The sequence below is a fragment of the Scyliorhinus canicula genome, chromosome 1 (genome assembly GCF_902713615.1).
Source record: "Scyliorhinus canicula chromosome 1, sScyCan1.1, whole genome shotgun sequence".
Lineage (NCBI taxonomy): Eukaryota > Metazoa > Chordata > Chondrichthyes > Carcharhiniformes > Scyliorhinidae > Scyliorhinus > Scyliorhinus canicula.
Genome location: NC_052146.1, coordinates 190142699 through 190157927, shown reverse-complemented (window position 1 = coordinate 190157927; position 15229 = coordinate 190142699). Strand labels below are relative to the sequence as shown.

The following is a 15229-nucleotide window of genomic DNA, read 5'->3' as shown; positions in this document are numbered from 1 at the left end:
CTTCTTAGGGATAAGGTGACAAACCTTGATGGGGTGGATATATTCTGGAAGCTATCACATGACCAACTCCAATCATTGGTCATCTGACATCTCCATGATTGGATTATTCTTGTCAGTCCGTCTTTTTCCCCCCTCATCTATATATATTTTTTAAGTATATCTATGAATTCTTAACCCTGCCCCAGTTACTCACAGGAGACTAATCTAATTCAAGATGAATTCACATCGGGATTCCTGAAAAGTTTAACATAACCTTAACTAAGGACAGACAACAATTACGTCAATGAAGGTAGGTTTGAAGGCACCAGCCAGAAAATCATGAGCCAAACACACACCATTTAAATTCAACCAATAGGTGCCCATTGCCTAAAGATTCCTGGGCAATAGGACCTCACCGTCTCTTTTCACGTTTGTTCACATTCCTGCCATGCCCTGAGTGTTAGGGGAACCTCTGGGCTCTAACAACGAATGAACTGTACAAGTACCCTACAGATGGTTGTGGGATTTCTGATTACCTCTGTCTTTCCTGGCCTCAACCTGCAAATTTAGCTGATTAAGGAGCCCTGACCAGAGGCACCGTATACACCAAATTCTTCCAGTGTCTGGGGGCAGTACCGTCTTAAGACTACAAAGTGAGGAAGGAAAACCTCGTTTTTAGGCTGTTGGAGGTCTGACTTTTTGAACACTTCAATATTACAAACAAGGGAATTCGGCTGCTTTTTATAAATGTACTTCACAAATATTTTCACCCCGCCTGTGAAGATATCAAAATAATTCAAAAGGTTAATTGAATGTTTGCCTTTACCACAAGAAGATTAGAGTACAGAGGGTTGTAGTCACCATATGCTAAACAAATATTTGGGAGGTGCAAGTCGGGCTTGGAGGGGATACAGCGCAGATTCACTAGAATTTAAATTATGAGGAAAGGTTGCACAGACTAAGCTTGTAATTCATTAATTAGAGAAGATTAAGGATGAACTAATTTAAGTATTTAAGATGATTAAAGGAGATTTTCAGTGGCGGCCACAAAGTGAGTGGTCGTATACAGGGCGACTCCTGCTTGAAGGCATTTTACCTGAGTTTTGGGTAGTTTGGGCAAAAAAGCGGTGCGGAGAGTGTAGGGGAGAGGTTCTCCTCTGGGTGGGCATGTTTTCGGGTTATCAAACTCGGCAGAAGACTGTGAAAGGCCTGGCGAAAGAGTTGGAGGAGGCGCGTGGCGCAGCATCAATCACAAAAATGGCAGAGCGGGAAGGGTCGTCATTGGCTGGAAAACTGCAAATGGAGCAGTTGATGAGTTTCATCAAGGAGGAATTTCTGCAGCAACGAAAGGAAATGCAGAACGACTGGTCAAAGGGGATTACGGGGGCAGTGGCATCTCTTTGCAGGACCCTGGAACGGGTGGATAAGAGCCTCGAGATGCAGGGGGCAATGATCCAGGCGGTAGAAAAGGTGTCCGACCAGAGTGACCGTATTGTGTCATTGGAGGCAGAGATGGTGATCCTGGGGATATGTGAGTCGCGGCGAAGGTGGAGGACCAGGAGAATAAGTCCGGGCAGCAATACCTGCAGATTGTGGGCCTGCCGGAGGAAGTGCCGGGAACGTGTGAAATGAGCTACGTTGCGAGGATGCTGGCCAGGTTGGTGGAGAAGCTGTTGGACAAGTACCCGGAGATGGATCGGGAACATTGGTTCCTGAGGCAGAAGCCAAGAGCAGGGGAGCCACCACAGACAGTGATTGTGTGGATGTATAAGTTCCAGGATAAGGAAAAGACCTTGAGGTGGGCCGGGGCACAGTGGGAAGGAAAACGAATTAGGATCGACCAAGACATCGGAGCGGAGCTGGCCAGGAGATGGGTGGGGTTCAACAAAGTCAAAGCAGCATTGTATCAGTGTAAGATTCGGTTTGGAGTGTTGTACCCGGCCAGACTGTGGGTAATTTAGGAGGATCTAGAATATTATTTTGGGACGCCGGAAGAGACAAATGACTTTATGAAGGAGCATATGTTAGGGGAGAGCTGAAGGGTGGCTTTGGTAGAGGAATTATCTCTGCGAAAGTTGTTTTTACTGTTACTGTAAGGGGGGTGGTTGCTCCCCCTGTGCCCTCCCCCCAAAACCTTTTGGGTTTTTTTTGTTGTGTTTTTAATATATTGCTTTTTTGATTTTTTTTGTGGGCTTGTTAGTATTTTTTACTGTAGTTTTATGCTTTTTGCACGTTGGAATTTGTGTATGGAAATTTAATCATGGGGTGTGAGAGGGGAAATGCATGGGTCATTGGAAGGGACCTTCAGGTTCGAGTCGCACGCTAGCAAGAAGTGCTAATGAACGGAAATGAAGTGGGCGGGAGGGCAGAGAGGCTGTGGTGGTTAGCCAGTTTTCTTGGGGGGTGGGGAGGAAGGCGATGTGGCAGTTATGGAGGATGAGTTTGGTCATGGACGGGGTAGGGGGCCATCTTGGGTGGTCAGATTCAGGATGGGGATGTGAAGGCGGAGCCTAAGAGTGATGATGGCGGACTCGAGGAAGGGGAGGAGGCAGCGTCTGGTGAGACTTGTGACTTGGAACATCCGCGGGCTAAATGAGCCAATTAAATGGTCTCAGGTGTTCGCACAGCTGACAGAGTTTGAGAGCGGTGGTGATTTTCTTGCAGGAGACACATCTCCGGGTGAAAGTTCAGATGAGGTCGAGGAAGGGTTGGTGGGCCAAGGGTTTCACTCGGGGTTAATTTGAAGTCATGGGGGGTGGGGGGGGTCATTTTGTTGAGCAAGAAAATGGGGTTTACGGGGGCCAGGGAGGTGCGGGACCTGGCCGGTGGGGGGTGGGGGGGAATTTTTCAATAAATGAGTGGGGTGCTAGTGGGGACGTCAGTGGTTTTGGTGAAAGTCCATGCGCCCAATTAGGATGGTGCCAATTTGTGAAGAGGTTATTAGGCGTGATTCCACATTTAGACTCTCACCAGCTGATCATGGGGCCAGGGTCTTCAATTGTGCAATGGAGCCGAGGTTGGATAGGTCAAGCTCTATGTGAATGGGGAAGTCAAGAATAGCGCAAGAGCGGGGAGAGTTTATGGAGAGGAAGGGGATTGTGGATCCGTGGAAGTCCGGACACCGGAGAGAGTGGGAGTATTCCTTCTTCTCGCATGTGTAGAGGGTGTATTGTAGGATCGATTTCTTTGTAGTGAGCTGGGTGGTGCTGATGGGGGTCTTCGTGGCAGAGTATGCAGGAATAGTGGGTGGAATTCTCCCACTCCCCGCAGGGTCGGGGAATGGCCCGGGGCCGGCGTAAATCCCGCCCCCGCCCCCGCCGTGGCCAGAATTTTCTGCCACCCGGGAATCGGCGGGAGCGGGAATCACGCCGCGCTGATCGCCGTGCCCCCCGCGGGGATTCTCCGGCCCGCGATGGGCCGAAGTCCCGCTGCTGACAGGCCTCTCCCTGGGAATTGGAGCACCTCTGGTGCCGGCGGGAGTTGCGGTGCGAGCGGGCCCCCGGGGGGGGGGGGGGGGCGCGGGGCGATCGGACCCCGGAGGGTGCCCCCACGGTGGCCTCGTCCGCGATCGGGGCCCACCGATCGGCGGGCGGGCCAGTGCCGTGGTGGCACTCTTTTTCCTCCACCGCCGCCACGGCCTCCACCATGGCGGAGGAGGAAGAGACCCCCTCTACCGTGTCAGCGCCGGCAGTGACGTCAGCGGCCGCTGACGCACGGGCGCATGCGCGAACCGGCGAAGACCTTTTGGCCAGCCCCGACGCCGGCCGTGGGTGTCAAAGGCCGTTGGCGCCGGTTTTGGCGCCAACCACTCCTAGCCCCTAAAGGTGAGGACAATTCCGCTCCGTTACACTACGCTCCGCTACGCCGGGACCCCGAGCCCCGCCGGGTAGGGGAGAATCCCGGCCAATGTTTTCGGACCACACTCTGCACTGGTTAGATTTCAGACTTTGCGACGGACAGGCGCAAGGCCGGGTTGGAGGTTGGATTCGGGGTTTTGGCTGACAAGGAGTTCTGTGGGAAAGGGAAAGTCGCGAATCAGAACTATGTTGAGCTTAATCAGCATGGGGAGGTGGTGACGGCTACATTTTGGGAGGCTTTGAAAACGGTCGCCGGGGGGGGGGGAAATAATTTTGTTCAAGGCTGATACAGAAATGATGAAGAGGGGGGAGCACCTGCAGTAATTGGATGAGATAGTTGAGGTGGACAGGAGATATTTGGCGGCCCCCATGAAGGAGCTGTTGGTAGAGATAAAGAAGTTGCTGGGACAGTTGACTGGTTGACGACGGGAAGGGCGTTGGGTCAGATGCGGCGGGCGAGGGGGGTGATATACGAGTATGGAGAGAAGGCGGGTCATATGTTGGCCCACCAGCTGCGGCGTCAGACAGCATCGCGGGAAATTCTTCAGTTGAGAGCAGAGGAGAGCATGTGGCGTCGGACCCGGAGAGGATAAATGAGGTGTTTAAGGCCTTCTAGAGGGGCCAAGCCGGTCGGGGAGGTGATGGTTATGGGGCGGTTTCTGGATGGAGTGGATTTCCCGAAGTTGTAGGAGGAAAAGAGGCAGGTGCTGGAGGAGTCATTGGGGTTAAATGAGGTGATGAAGTGTATCGGTAGGATACAGGCGGGGATGCGCTGGGGCCGGATGACTTCCCGGTGGAATTTTATAAGCAGTTTGCGACGGAGTTCGCTCCTCACATGTTGGGCAGGTTTAGTGAGGCATGTTTAGTGAGGCTATGGAAAAGCGGGAGCAGCCGGCTATGTTGGTGCAGGCGTCACTTTCGCTGATCCTTAAAAAGGGGACGAACCCACTGGAGTGTGGGTCCTATAGGCACATTTCACTACTGAATACGGACGTGAACGTTCAGGCTAAGGTGTTAGCATGTAGGCTGGACGGGTGCGTGCCGGAGGTGGTCTCAGAGGTCCAAACGGGTTTTGTGAAGGTGAGGCAGCTCTCTAATAATATTAGGAGATTGCTAAATGTAATTATAACTCCGTTGGGGGACAAGTGCTGGAGGTGATAGTGTCCATGGACGGGGCGAAGGCATTTGGTTGGTGGTATGTGTTCACGATTTTGGGTAGGTTTGGGTTTTTTCTGTTGGGTCTGATTACTGTATGTGTCTCCCATGGAAAGTGTACGAACAAATGAGACGAGCTCAGGTACTTCAGGTTATATAGGGGTACGATGCAGGCTGACGCCATTGTTATTCGCATTGACGATTGAGCCAGTGGCATGGCCCTCAGGGCCTTGGCTGAGCGGCTAGTGTTGTGAGTGGGGGCAGGGAGCACTAGGTATCGCTCTATATCAGTGATTGTCAAATTCAGGGGCGCGACCCGCAGGTGGGTCGCGGGCGGGCGTCGGGAGGGTCGCGGAGCCGTCCTTCGCGGCACTCCTGATTGCGCAAATCCGCGCGCAGCAGTCGGCTTTTAATAACGCCCTCTGCAAGCGGCCTTCAAAATGGCCGCGAGCACGTAAAAATAAAGTGGCAGCATTGCGCATGCGATCATCGGTCCACGTGCGCATAACCGGTGATCGGGCCGCATGCACAGTGCGGCCGCTTTTTTAAAAAACGGTCGCAGGTTTTTGTTTTACAAGTTCGGGGGGGGGGGGGGGGGGGGGGGGGGGTTTATTCATTTTATTAATTTAATTTTTATTTTTTTCATTTATTTTTATTTTTTTTACAAGTTCGGGGGGGTTTATTTGATAAAATTTTACAAGATAAAAATGCTGAACTTTAGGCAGATGGAGACTCCATACTTCCCGACACCGGAAGGCTTCATCCTCATCCAACAGGTTTCATTGGAGGAACGTGTACGAGGGCCAAAGGGACCCAAAACCATTTCCTCCATTTTTGTCAGCAGCAAACAAGGTAAGAGAAAATGGTGGGTCGTGCAGGTCAGCTAGCGTGGGTCGCGAAGGTCAGCTGGGTTGGGTCCCGAAGGTTGGCCAGTTGGTAAAAATGGGTCCCGGGAAAAGAAGTTTGAAGTATACTGCTCTATATGGACGATCTGCTGCCGTTTGTGTCGGACCCACTGGAGAGTATGGGTAGAATTATGGGTTTGTTGGAAGTTTGGGGCCTCTTCTCAGGTTATAAATTAAATGTAGGGAAAAGTGAGGTGTTCCGGTGAATGCGACAGGGTGGGGGCAAACCTGGGGGCTCGGCCATTTAAGGTGGCAAGGGAGTGATTTCGCTATCTAGGGATCCAGGTAACCCATTAGTGGGCCACGATGAATAGGTGGAACCTGACGGGGCTGGTGAAGGAGGTCAATGAAATGAAAAAAAAAGAAAATCGCTTATTGTCACGAGTAGGCTTCAATGAAGTTACTGTGAAAAGCCCCTAGTCGCCACATTCCGGCGCCTGTCTGGGGAGGCTGGTACGGGAATCGAACCGTGCTGCTGGCCTGCTTTAAAAGCCAGCGATTTAGCTCAGTGAGCTAAACCAGCCTCTTAAAGGGGATCTTAAGAGGTGGAACGCGCTGTACAGGGCATGTACGGGAGGGTGCAGTTGGTTCAGATGAACACGCTGCTAAGCTTTCTGCTTGTGTTTCAGTCCCTCCCAATTTTTCTCCACAGAGCCTTTTTCCGCAAGGTGGATGAGATAATCTCGGAATTTGTGTGGGCGAGGAAGATGTCGAGGGTGAAGAGGGCTCTGTTGCAAAGGTACAGGCAAGGAGGGGGGTTGGTGCTCCCAAACCTAATGCGCTACTATTGGGCAGCACGGTAGCATTGTGGATAGCACAATTGCTTCACAGCTCCAGGGTCCCAGGTTCGATTCCCGGCTTGGGTCACTGTCTGTGCAGAGTCTGTACATTCTCCCTGTGTGTGCGTGGGTTTCCTCCGGGTGCTCCGGTTTCCTCCCACAGTCCAAAGATGTGCGGGTTAGGTGGATTGGCCATGCTAAATTGCCCTTAGTGTCCAAAATTGCCCTTAGTGTTGGGTGGGGTTACTGGGTTATGCGGATAGGGTGGAGGTGTGGACCTTGGGTCGGGTGCTCTTTCCAACAGCTGGTGCAGACTCAATGGGTCGAATGGCCTCCTTCTGCACTGTAAATTCTATGATGATCTATGATGAATGTAGAGAAGGTGAGGTGATGGCGCTGGGGGCAGGGGGGGTCGAGTGGATCAGGCTGGAGAAGGAGTCCTGTAAGAGCTCATGTTTGAGGGCTCTAGTCCGGTGGTGGAGACAACTAATAAGATCTGGACTCAGTTGAAGAGGCACTCTAAACTGGGCCACATGTCGGCGCTAACGCCAATGTGTGGGGATCATAGGTTTAATCCGGGGGGGGGGGGGGGGGGGGGGATATGGATGAAATGGATGAATCGGCAGTGGAGAGAGGAAGAATGGTGTGGGAAGGGATATGTTCTTGGAGGGGATGTTTGCAGGGCTGGAGGAACTGCAGGAGAGGTTTGAGGTACCAAGGGGGAGTGAGTTCAGGTACTGGCAGATGCACAAAAGGAGCTGCCTTTGTTCTCCCAATTACTGGAGTACACGCTACTGGAGAAAATGCTGCTCTCAAAAGAGGTGGGGGAGGGCAGGATTGGCTGTGTATATATATATATATATTATATGGATGGTTGGGAGAGCAGGGCAAGGCATTAGTGAAAAGGATCAAATGTAAGCGGGAGGAGGAATTGGAGATGGAGATAGAATGAGGGCTCTGGTCTGAGAGAATGCGGCGAGTGAACTCAACCTCCTTGCGCGCAAGAATGAGTTTGATACAATTTAAAGTGGTGCATGGGGCTCAGATGAGTGTTTTGTTTTCCGGGATAGCAAATTAATGTGAGCAGCGTGGGTGAGGACCAGTGAATCATGCTGTGTTCTGGGAGTGCGAGGGATTGGGGAGCTACTGGGTGGCGGTGTTCGGGATCCTACCGAGGGTAGCGGGGTGGAGGTGAATTGGAACCTATGGTGGCTATCTTTGGGGTGCTGGAGGTGTCGGAGCTGCTGGAGGGGAAGGCGACGATGTCATGGCCTTAACCTCACTGATTGCCCGGCGACGGATTCTTTTGAATTGAAGTTGGCTACATCACCAGGGGTTGCAGCTTGGCTGGGGGATTTATATGAGTTTCTGTGGTTGGAGAAGATCAAATTAATCTTAAGGTGGTCAGAAGAGGGCTTTAAGGTATGATGGAGGATGTTTATGGAAATATTTGAGCTCTCCATCCTGGCGGGGGGCGGCGGTGGACTAAATGCGGACAAATGTACAAACTACATTCTTTTGATTGGATTCGAATTGATGTTATTGATAGTGTTTGGAATAAAATGTCTTTTTTTTTTTAAAAAGCTGCTTGAAGGAGTTAATAGGGTAGATAGAGACTATGGGCGCCACTGAATGGCCACATTGCGCCTGCACAGCAGCTCGCCGCGGCACAACGTGGCTAGCAGAAGCTGGGAGATCCCACTCCTGGGATTGCCTCGTGATCTAACATGATTTTGCGAGTCGTTGCAAAGTGAATCCCACTCATTGTGGCCGGAATCACTTTTTGGCAAATGTGCATATTAGAGGGAGACAGCCGATCTCACTTTAATATGCAGTTTCCTGAGGCACCTGGGGCATTGGGATCTATCCCCTTCGCCTCGGGTGAGCGCCGTTCAGTACCAGCCTCCACAAACGGGACTCATGGGGTCTACCAGGGGAATTGGAGGCCCCCAGGTGCTTGCCTACTGTGTAAGGTGTCCAGGTGGCACTGTCAGCTAGCAGGGGTACTGCCAGGGTACCAGGTTGGGACTGCCAAGGTGCCAAGCTGGCATTTTTTGCATGGCAGCGATTGAGCTGGGGGTGCCCTGTGCAGATGTTGGGGGGTTGTGGGGATCCGGGCACCTCCTCATAGTGAGTTTGGGCTTGGGGAAGGGGGGGATGGATCAAGTGTTGTGATGGGGGCTCCAGAGATCCGGACTGAGAAGTTCTAGTGCGCGGAGCCCCTCAGTGCAAAACACGGGTCTATGTGCGGCTTCGCGTTCCCCACTGAGGCCCCCTATCTAACCGGGGGAGCGTTAAATTACAGGGCGTTTCTCGGTGCTGCGAGCGCCGGGAAACACGCGGCTGAATGCCCTCGGTATAGGACTTGTACCCAATTGGTCAAATTGCGCCCAATTTACTTTGCTGAGGGGAATGATAACAAGGGTGCATAATATGAGAATTCAAAATAAGCTGTTGAGGGGTAATATCGTGAAGTACGTCTTCAAACAAAGAATAGTGAAAACGTAGAACTCTCTCTCCCAAAAAGGTAGTGGATGGTTGTTCAATTGAAAATTTTAAAATGGAGATGACAGATTGGCCATTCTCAATTGCCCTTAGTGTCTAAAAAGGTTAGGTGGGGTTACGGGGATAAAGGGCATAGGGTGGGGGTGTGGGGCTGATCCAGGGTGCTCTTTCCAAGGGCCGCTGCAGACTCGATGAGCTGAATGGCCTCCTTCTGCACGGTAAAATTCTATGATTCTACGATTGTTACGCTATGGAACCGAGGTGGAAAAATTGAGTGAAGATACAGAAAATTCATGATTTAAATGAATGCTAGAATAGACTTGAGGGTCGACAGGCCAGCATCTGTTCCTATACGCTTTACAAAGCAGCAAGGAATGAGCTGGATGTCACTCAGCACCATGGGCATCATAACTCACAGGAGAACTGACCTGTTGTTTGGTGCTTTGCTGGCATCACAGTGATGGTGACATTGTCATCGCTCTTTTGTCCAATCGTATCAGTGACCGACAACTGAATCACATACATGCCCTCTCGTAAACCACTCAATTTCAACATGCCAGGCTGCGGAGACTAAAATGTGACAAAAATATATTCAAACAAGGTTCTTTAAATCTCAACTATAACACATATTGAAGTGTGCAATTAATATAACATGTCAGCTGTGGCTTGAAGGTAGTACACTAAGCTCTGAGTCAGAAGGTTTAGAGTTCAATCCTCAAGAAAAAAATAGTTCAGGTTGAAAATTATATTATGTTTGTTCCTGTGTAAATGAATCTGAGTGGTAGTTTTAGCCAGCACAATGGATGTTCAGGTGGTTCTTAGTTGCCGGTCAGAGAGATCAAGAGAGCTTGGTGGATAGCCTCTGTACTGAAGGGTATTTCTCCCTTGTTAGAGATCCAGGCTCTCAGATGAGATGTTAAAATGAGTTCCCCGCCCTATAGATTGTTTTCAGTATGGTAAAACAGAAAGTTAGGGCACATCAGAAGGCCATTCAGTCCATTCTGCCTTTGCTGGCTGAAAACGAGCTATTCAGCTGAATTCCAATTTTCCACGCTTGGCCGGTGGCCTTGTAGTTTTTTGGCACTTAGAACATACAGTGCAGAAAAAGGCCATTCGACCCATTGGGTCTGCACCGACCCACTTAAGCCCTCACTTCCACCCTATCCCCGTAACCCAATAACCCCACCTAACCTTTTTTTTTGGGTCACGGAGGGCAATTTATCATGGCCAATCCACCTATCCTGCACGTCTATGGACTGAGAGAGGAAACCGGAGCACCCGGAGGAAACCTACGCAGAGAAGGGGAGAACACACAGACAGTGACCCAGCGGGGAATCAAACCTGGGACCTTGGCGCTGTGAAGCCACAGTGCTATCCACTTGTGCTACCGTGCTGCCCCATTTCAAGTGCAATTCCAAGTATTTTCCAGGTTGTATGAGATCTTCGGTCACCTTTTAGGCACTTCTGCCAATTATGTTTACATCCAACTGAGGGGGCAGATGGGATATTGGTTTAACATCTCAGTCCGAAAGCCAAAACTCCCGAGGAGCATCAGCCTAGATTTTGTGCTAATGTTCCTGGGCTGGGACTTGAACCTTCTGACTCAAGAGGTAAGCGTGCTGTCACTAAGCCATGGCAATGGTAAGTAAAACACAACTTAATACTTTGTCTTGTTAGCAGATTAGGGTGCACTGCATTCTCCTTCAAGTGTTTTGTGGCAAGGTTGATGTTTGTTTCTATCAGTTTTGGAACGTGTCATTACTTCATGTGCGTTTTAGATTTAAGACTGATAATCACACTGCAATATGGATGATTTTTAATGATTAAGAGCTGAACTAAAGTCAATAAAACATAAAACCTTACATGAGCTTTGCATTACTTTCATATTAACTGACATATTGTGCAACAACCACACAGAGGTTTTCTGATCACAGTATGAAAGCAGGAAGTATACTCCACATTAGCTGGCAAAAACCAGTCACAGTTTTATATACAACATAGAAATGCAGAGTGCAAATTAGCAGAGTGGCATTGAGGCCCAGAGTGAGAATGTAGGACGTAGGATAGCATTTTGGAGTTTAAAAGGGAGGGTTACAAGAGGAGGTTCAGAGAAGCACTGACCAGAATAGTAATCAATAAATTAAAGGTTGTGACAGAGGGAGAGGTAAAATATTTGAACGCCCCATCAAATGACATCCTTTGCCTAGATGCTGGACAGACTCCATGGGGAGTTGAAAGCTGTTGTCGAGGAGGAGAAAAAGAACACAAAGGAAAACCTGAGCTTGATTGGTAAAAGAGATGTGGGAGAGCCAACTGAGATCATGGTGTCAAGAACGGCAATAGATTGAAGATAGAGTAAGGGTGGAGCCATTACAGGCAAGAGGCAGGTAAGACTGAGAAGAGGAACAAAGTGACACTATGTTTGAAGAATGAATTACTATTTTCTAATATCATGTTTCAGCCGTTCTGTTTCATCCAAGTTACTGTCTTTAAATTCAGGTAAGTTAGCATAAAATAATTCAGTGAGGAAAAATAATGCCTGTCTGGAATGGTCACAAAGCAGGTTTGTGAGCTTCTTATCTCAAACAACAAGCTGCCAGCAGATTATTTATTGGGCCTGGTGCTCCAATATTGACTTCTTTGTCCTTCACATTCCATACAAAAACAGCGTACAAGTTACAGAGTGTCACTGCAATAACAAGCAAAGAGGGAACAGAGAACAAGCTAGTGAGGCTGCATAGATGCCCAGCTGAATGTGAAATTCCAGGGAGGAAGGAGATATTTGCTTCACTTTAAGCAAATTACACTGGAAAGCAGATTGTATGCTATATTATCATTTCTGCCTGGGGAGAACTGCACATTTCCCCCGGGCACTGGGCAGATTTCAAATTCTAGGCATTGGGAAAATTCCAAATTTCCAGCACCTGTGTAAGTTCCATTCCAGGTTCCGGGGAAATACTGCAAGGATTATTAAGCTATGAAGTTACAATCCAAAAATTTAAATGCAAAAACAGGATGAAGATTACAGATAGACCAAGGACAATATCCTCAACAGAATTATCAATGGGATTCTAGTTTCAGATATTCATTCTCACAAACACGATCAGACGAAGATACAAACCTGAGCTCTTGGACACTTTAAACACTTGGGCTCCCTCACAGGGATTCTGATGATAGGAGATTGAGCAGAAACATTTTTTTTCTTTTTTATAAATTTAATTACCAATTCTTTTTTTTTTTCCGATCAAGGGGCAATTTAACGTGGCCAATCCACCTACCCTGCATATCTTTGGGTTGTGGGGTGAGACCCACGCAGACATGGGGAAAATGTGCAAACACCACACTGACAGTGCCCCAGGACAGGGGTCGAACCTGTGACCTCAGCGCCGTGAGACAGCAGTGCTAACCACTGCGCGCCCAACCAGAAACATTAACTGTTTATTTCTCCACAATGCTGACTGACTTGCGATTTCCAGCTTTTTCTGTTTTCATCTCACAAGGGTTTGTTGATACATGGCCAGACCATAATAACTTGCATTACAACAGGTTTGATTTGGGGAAGACGATTGGTGCTGTTAACTCTGGGTCTTTGTAGATGTGCCCTCAGCCCTTTCATTCTAAAGGAGCTGCAGGGAGAATGCAGCAGAGACTGGTGGGGAGAAACCAGACAGATGTTATCTCAAAAATCAGTTACCTTCATATCAACCGATGGATCTCCTTGTAGCAAGGTCCATTCATATCGGACAATTCCATGATCGTCAGCACTGCCTCTTCCATCCAGCAGCACCCAGTCAGTGGGCAGTAGCAAGACCACGTCTTGGCCTGCATCACAGTGGGGGGCTTCATCATTTCCTGCACCAGAACAAACAAATGGCAATATAGAAATAAGATCACCTCACCGAGGCCTGATAGAGTCAGCACTTCACAGAGTTATAGAATTTTACAGCACAGAAAGAGGCCCTTCGGCACACTGTGTCTCCGCCAGCCATCAAGTACCTATTAATTCTAATCCCGTTTTCCAGCACTTGGTCCGTAGCCTTGTATGTTATGGCTTTTCAAGTGCCCATTTAAATGCTTCTTAAATGCTGTGAGGATTCCTTTCTCTACCATCCTTTCAGGCAGTGAATTCCAGATTCCCATCACCCTCTGGGTGAAAAGATTTTCCTCACATCTCCTCCAAAGCTCCTGCCCCTTACCTTCACTCCCCCGATTACTGACCCCTCCACTAAGGGGAAATGTTCCTTCCAATCTACCATTTTGTGTCCCCTTAATTTTGCATACCTCAATCATGTTCTCCCTCATGTTCTTCTCTGCTCTAAGGAAAACAACCCCAGCCTATCCAGCCTCTCTTCATAGCTGAAATGCTCCAGCCCAGGAAACACCCTGGTGAATCTTCTCTGCACCCTCTCTAGTGTAATCACTTTCTTCCTATAATGTGACAACCAGAATTGTACACAGTACTCCAGAAGCATTTTATACAGCTTCTTCATAATCTCTCTGCTTTTATATTCTATGTCTCTAAAAAAGGCAAATATCCCATATGCCTTCTTAACCACCTCATCTGCCTGTGCTGCTGTCTTAAGGGATCTATGGGCACGCACCCCAAGGTCCCTCTGTATTTCCTGGCATCCTACTGTTCATTGTGTGTTCCCTTGCCTTGTCAGTCCTCCCAAAATGTATTGTCTCACACTTTTCTGGGTTAAATTCCATTTGTCACTGTTCGGCACCGTCTGACCAGCCTATCTATATCATGCTGTAATCTCAGGCTATCCTTACTATTTACCACACCACCAACCTTTGCATCATCAGTAAACTTACTGATCATACATCCTACTTTCACATCTAAATCATTAATGTAGAGTACAAACTCTACATTAGGCAGCACGGTAGCATTGTGGTTAGCACAATTGCTTTACAGCTCCAGGGTACCAGGTTCGATTCCCGGCTTGGGTCACTGTCTGTGCGGAGTCTGCACGTTCTCCCCGTGTGTGCGTGGGTTTCCTCCGGGTGCTCCGGTTTCCTCCCATAGTCCAAAGATGTACGGGTTAGGTAGACTGGCGATGCTAAATTGCCCTTAGTGTTGGGTGAGTTGCTGGGTTATGGGGATAGGGTGGAGGTGTAGGCTAGGGTAGGGTGCTCTAGGGTGCCGGTGCAGACTCGATAGGCCAAATGGCCTCCTTCTGCATTGTAAATTCTATGAAAAAAAACAGCAGGGACCCAGCTTAGATTTAGATGACAAGAGCACGTGCTAAATACTTATAAAAGTGGGGCACATTGTGAGGCATTCCGCATGGTAGCATTCTTACTCCCAAATCAATCTGGGGTTTGAACCCCATTCCAAGGACACGAGCACAAAATCTAACTTCACACTTTAATACAGAACTTGAAGGAGTACTGAACTGTTAGAAAATTATATCTGTCAGGTGAGAAATGAAATTGAGATTCAGTCTGTCCTCTTGGGTGAACAAATAGATTATGGTGCTATTCTGATGATGATGAAGGCGAAGGAGTAATTTCTATTTTGCTTTTCAAGCCGTTGGACTATACTCCCTACTCTTTTTCTCCATTCCTCCAGATTGTGTGAGGGGGGGGGGTTTGAATGGTGGAAGATAGTTAACCTACATTATACCTCCCTTCTCCACCAGGGGTGTTGAGCTCTGATGGCAATTGAGGATCAAGAAAAGGCTAAGGCTTGTTCTTGACTCTACACTCTCAGCTCCTTCAATCACCCCATAAACACCCCAATTTGATCACTCCTTTGTTGGCTATCCTTGTGCCAGTACGAAATCTGAGCCTTGGCAATCTGCCCTCCTAATTTAACCCGGTTAAGGGTGGCACTCACAAAGGTGCATCTGGCAGAAGGTGCTCGGCTATGCCTACACCTTGAACCACGACTCAGCGGAGCAGAGCAGAGCAGAGACAGATATAATTTTCTAACAGTTCAGTACTCCTTCAAGTTCTGTATTAAAGTGTGAAGTTAGATTTTGTGCTCGTGTCCTTGGAATGGGGTTCAAACCCCAGATTGATTTGGGAGTAAGAATGCTACCAT

At 48.8% G+C, this 15229-nt stretch overlaps 1 protein-coding gene across 1 annotated transcript in view; it reads right to left on the bottom strand.

The window, feature by feature from the left end:
• The window catches only part of lrp11 (low density lipoprotein receptor-related protein 11), a 53532-nt gene that overhangs the window by 19469 nt on the left and 18834 nt on the right, over nucleotides 1-15229 (bottom strand). Inside the window, exons 2-3 of the mRNA XM_038792113.1 lie at nucleotides 12875-13074; nucleotides 9609-9750 (exon numbers count right to left, since the gene is read on the bottom strand). Coding sequence (XP_038648041.1) covers nucleotides 9609-9750; nucleotides 12875-13074 — 342 coding nt within the window. The remainder of the gene's footprint in view (nucleotides 1-9608; nucleotides 9751-12874; nucleotides 13075-15229) is intronic.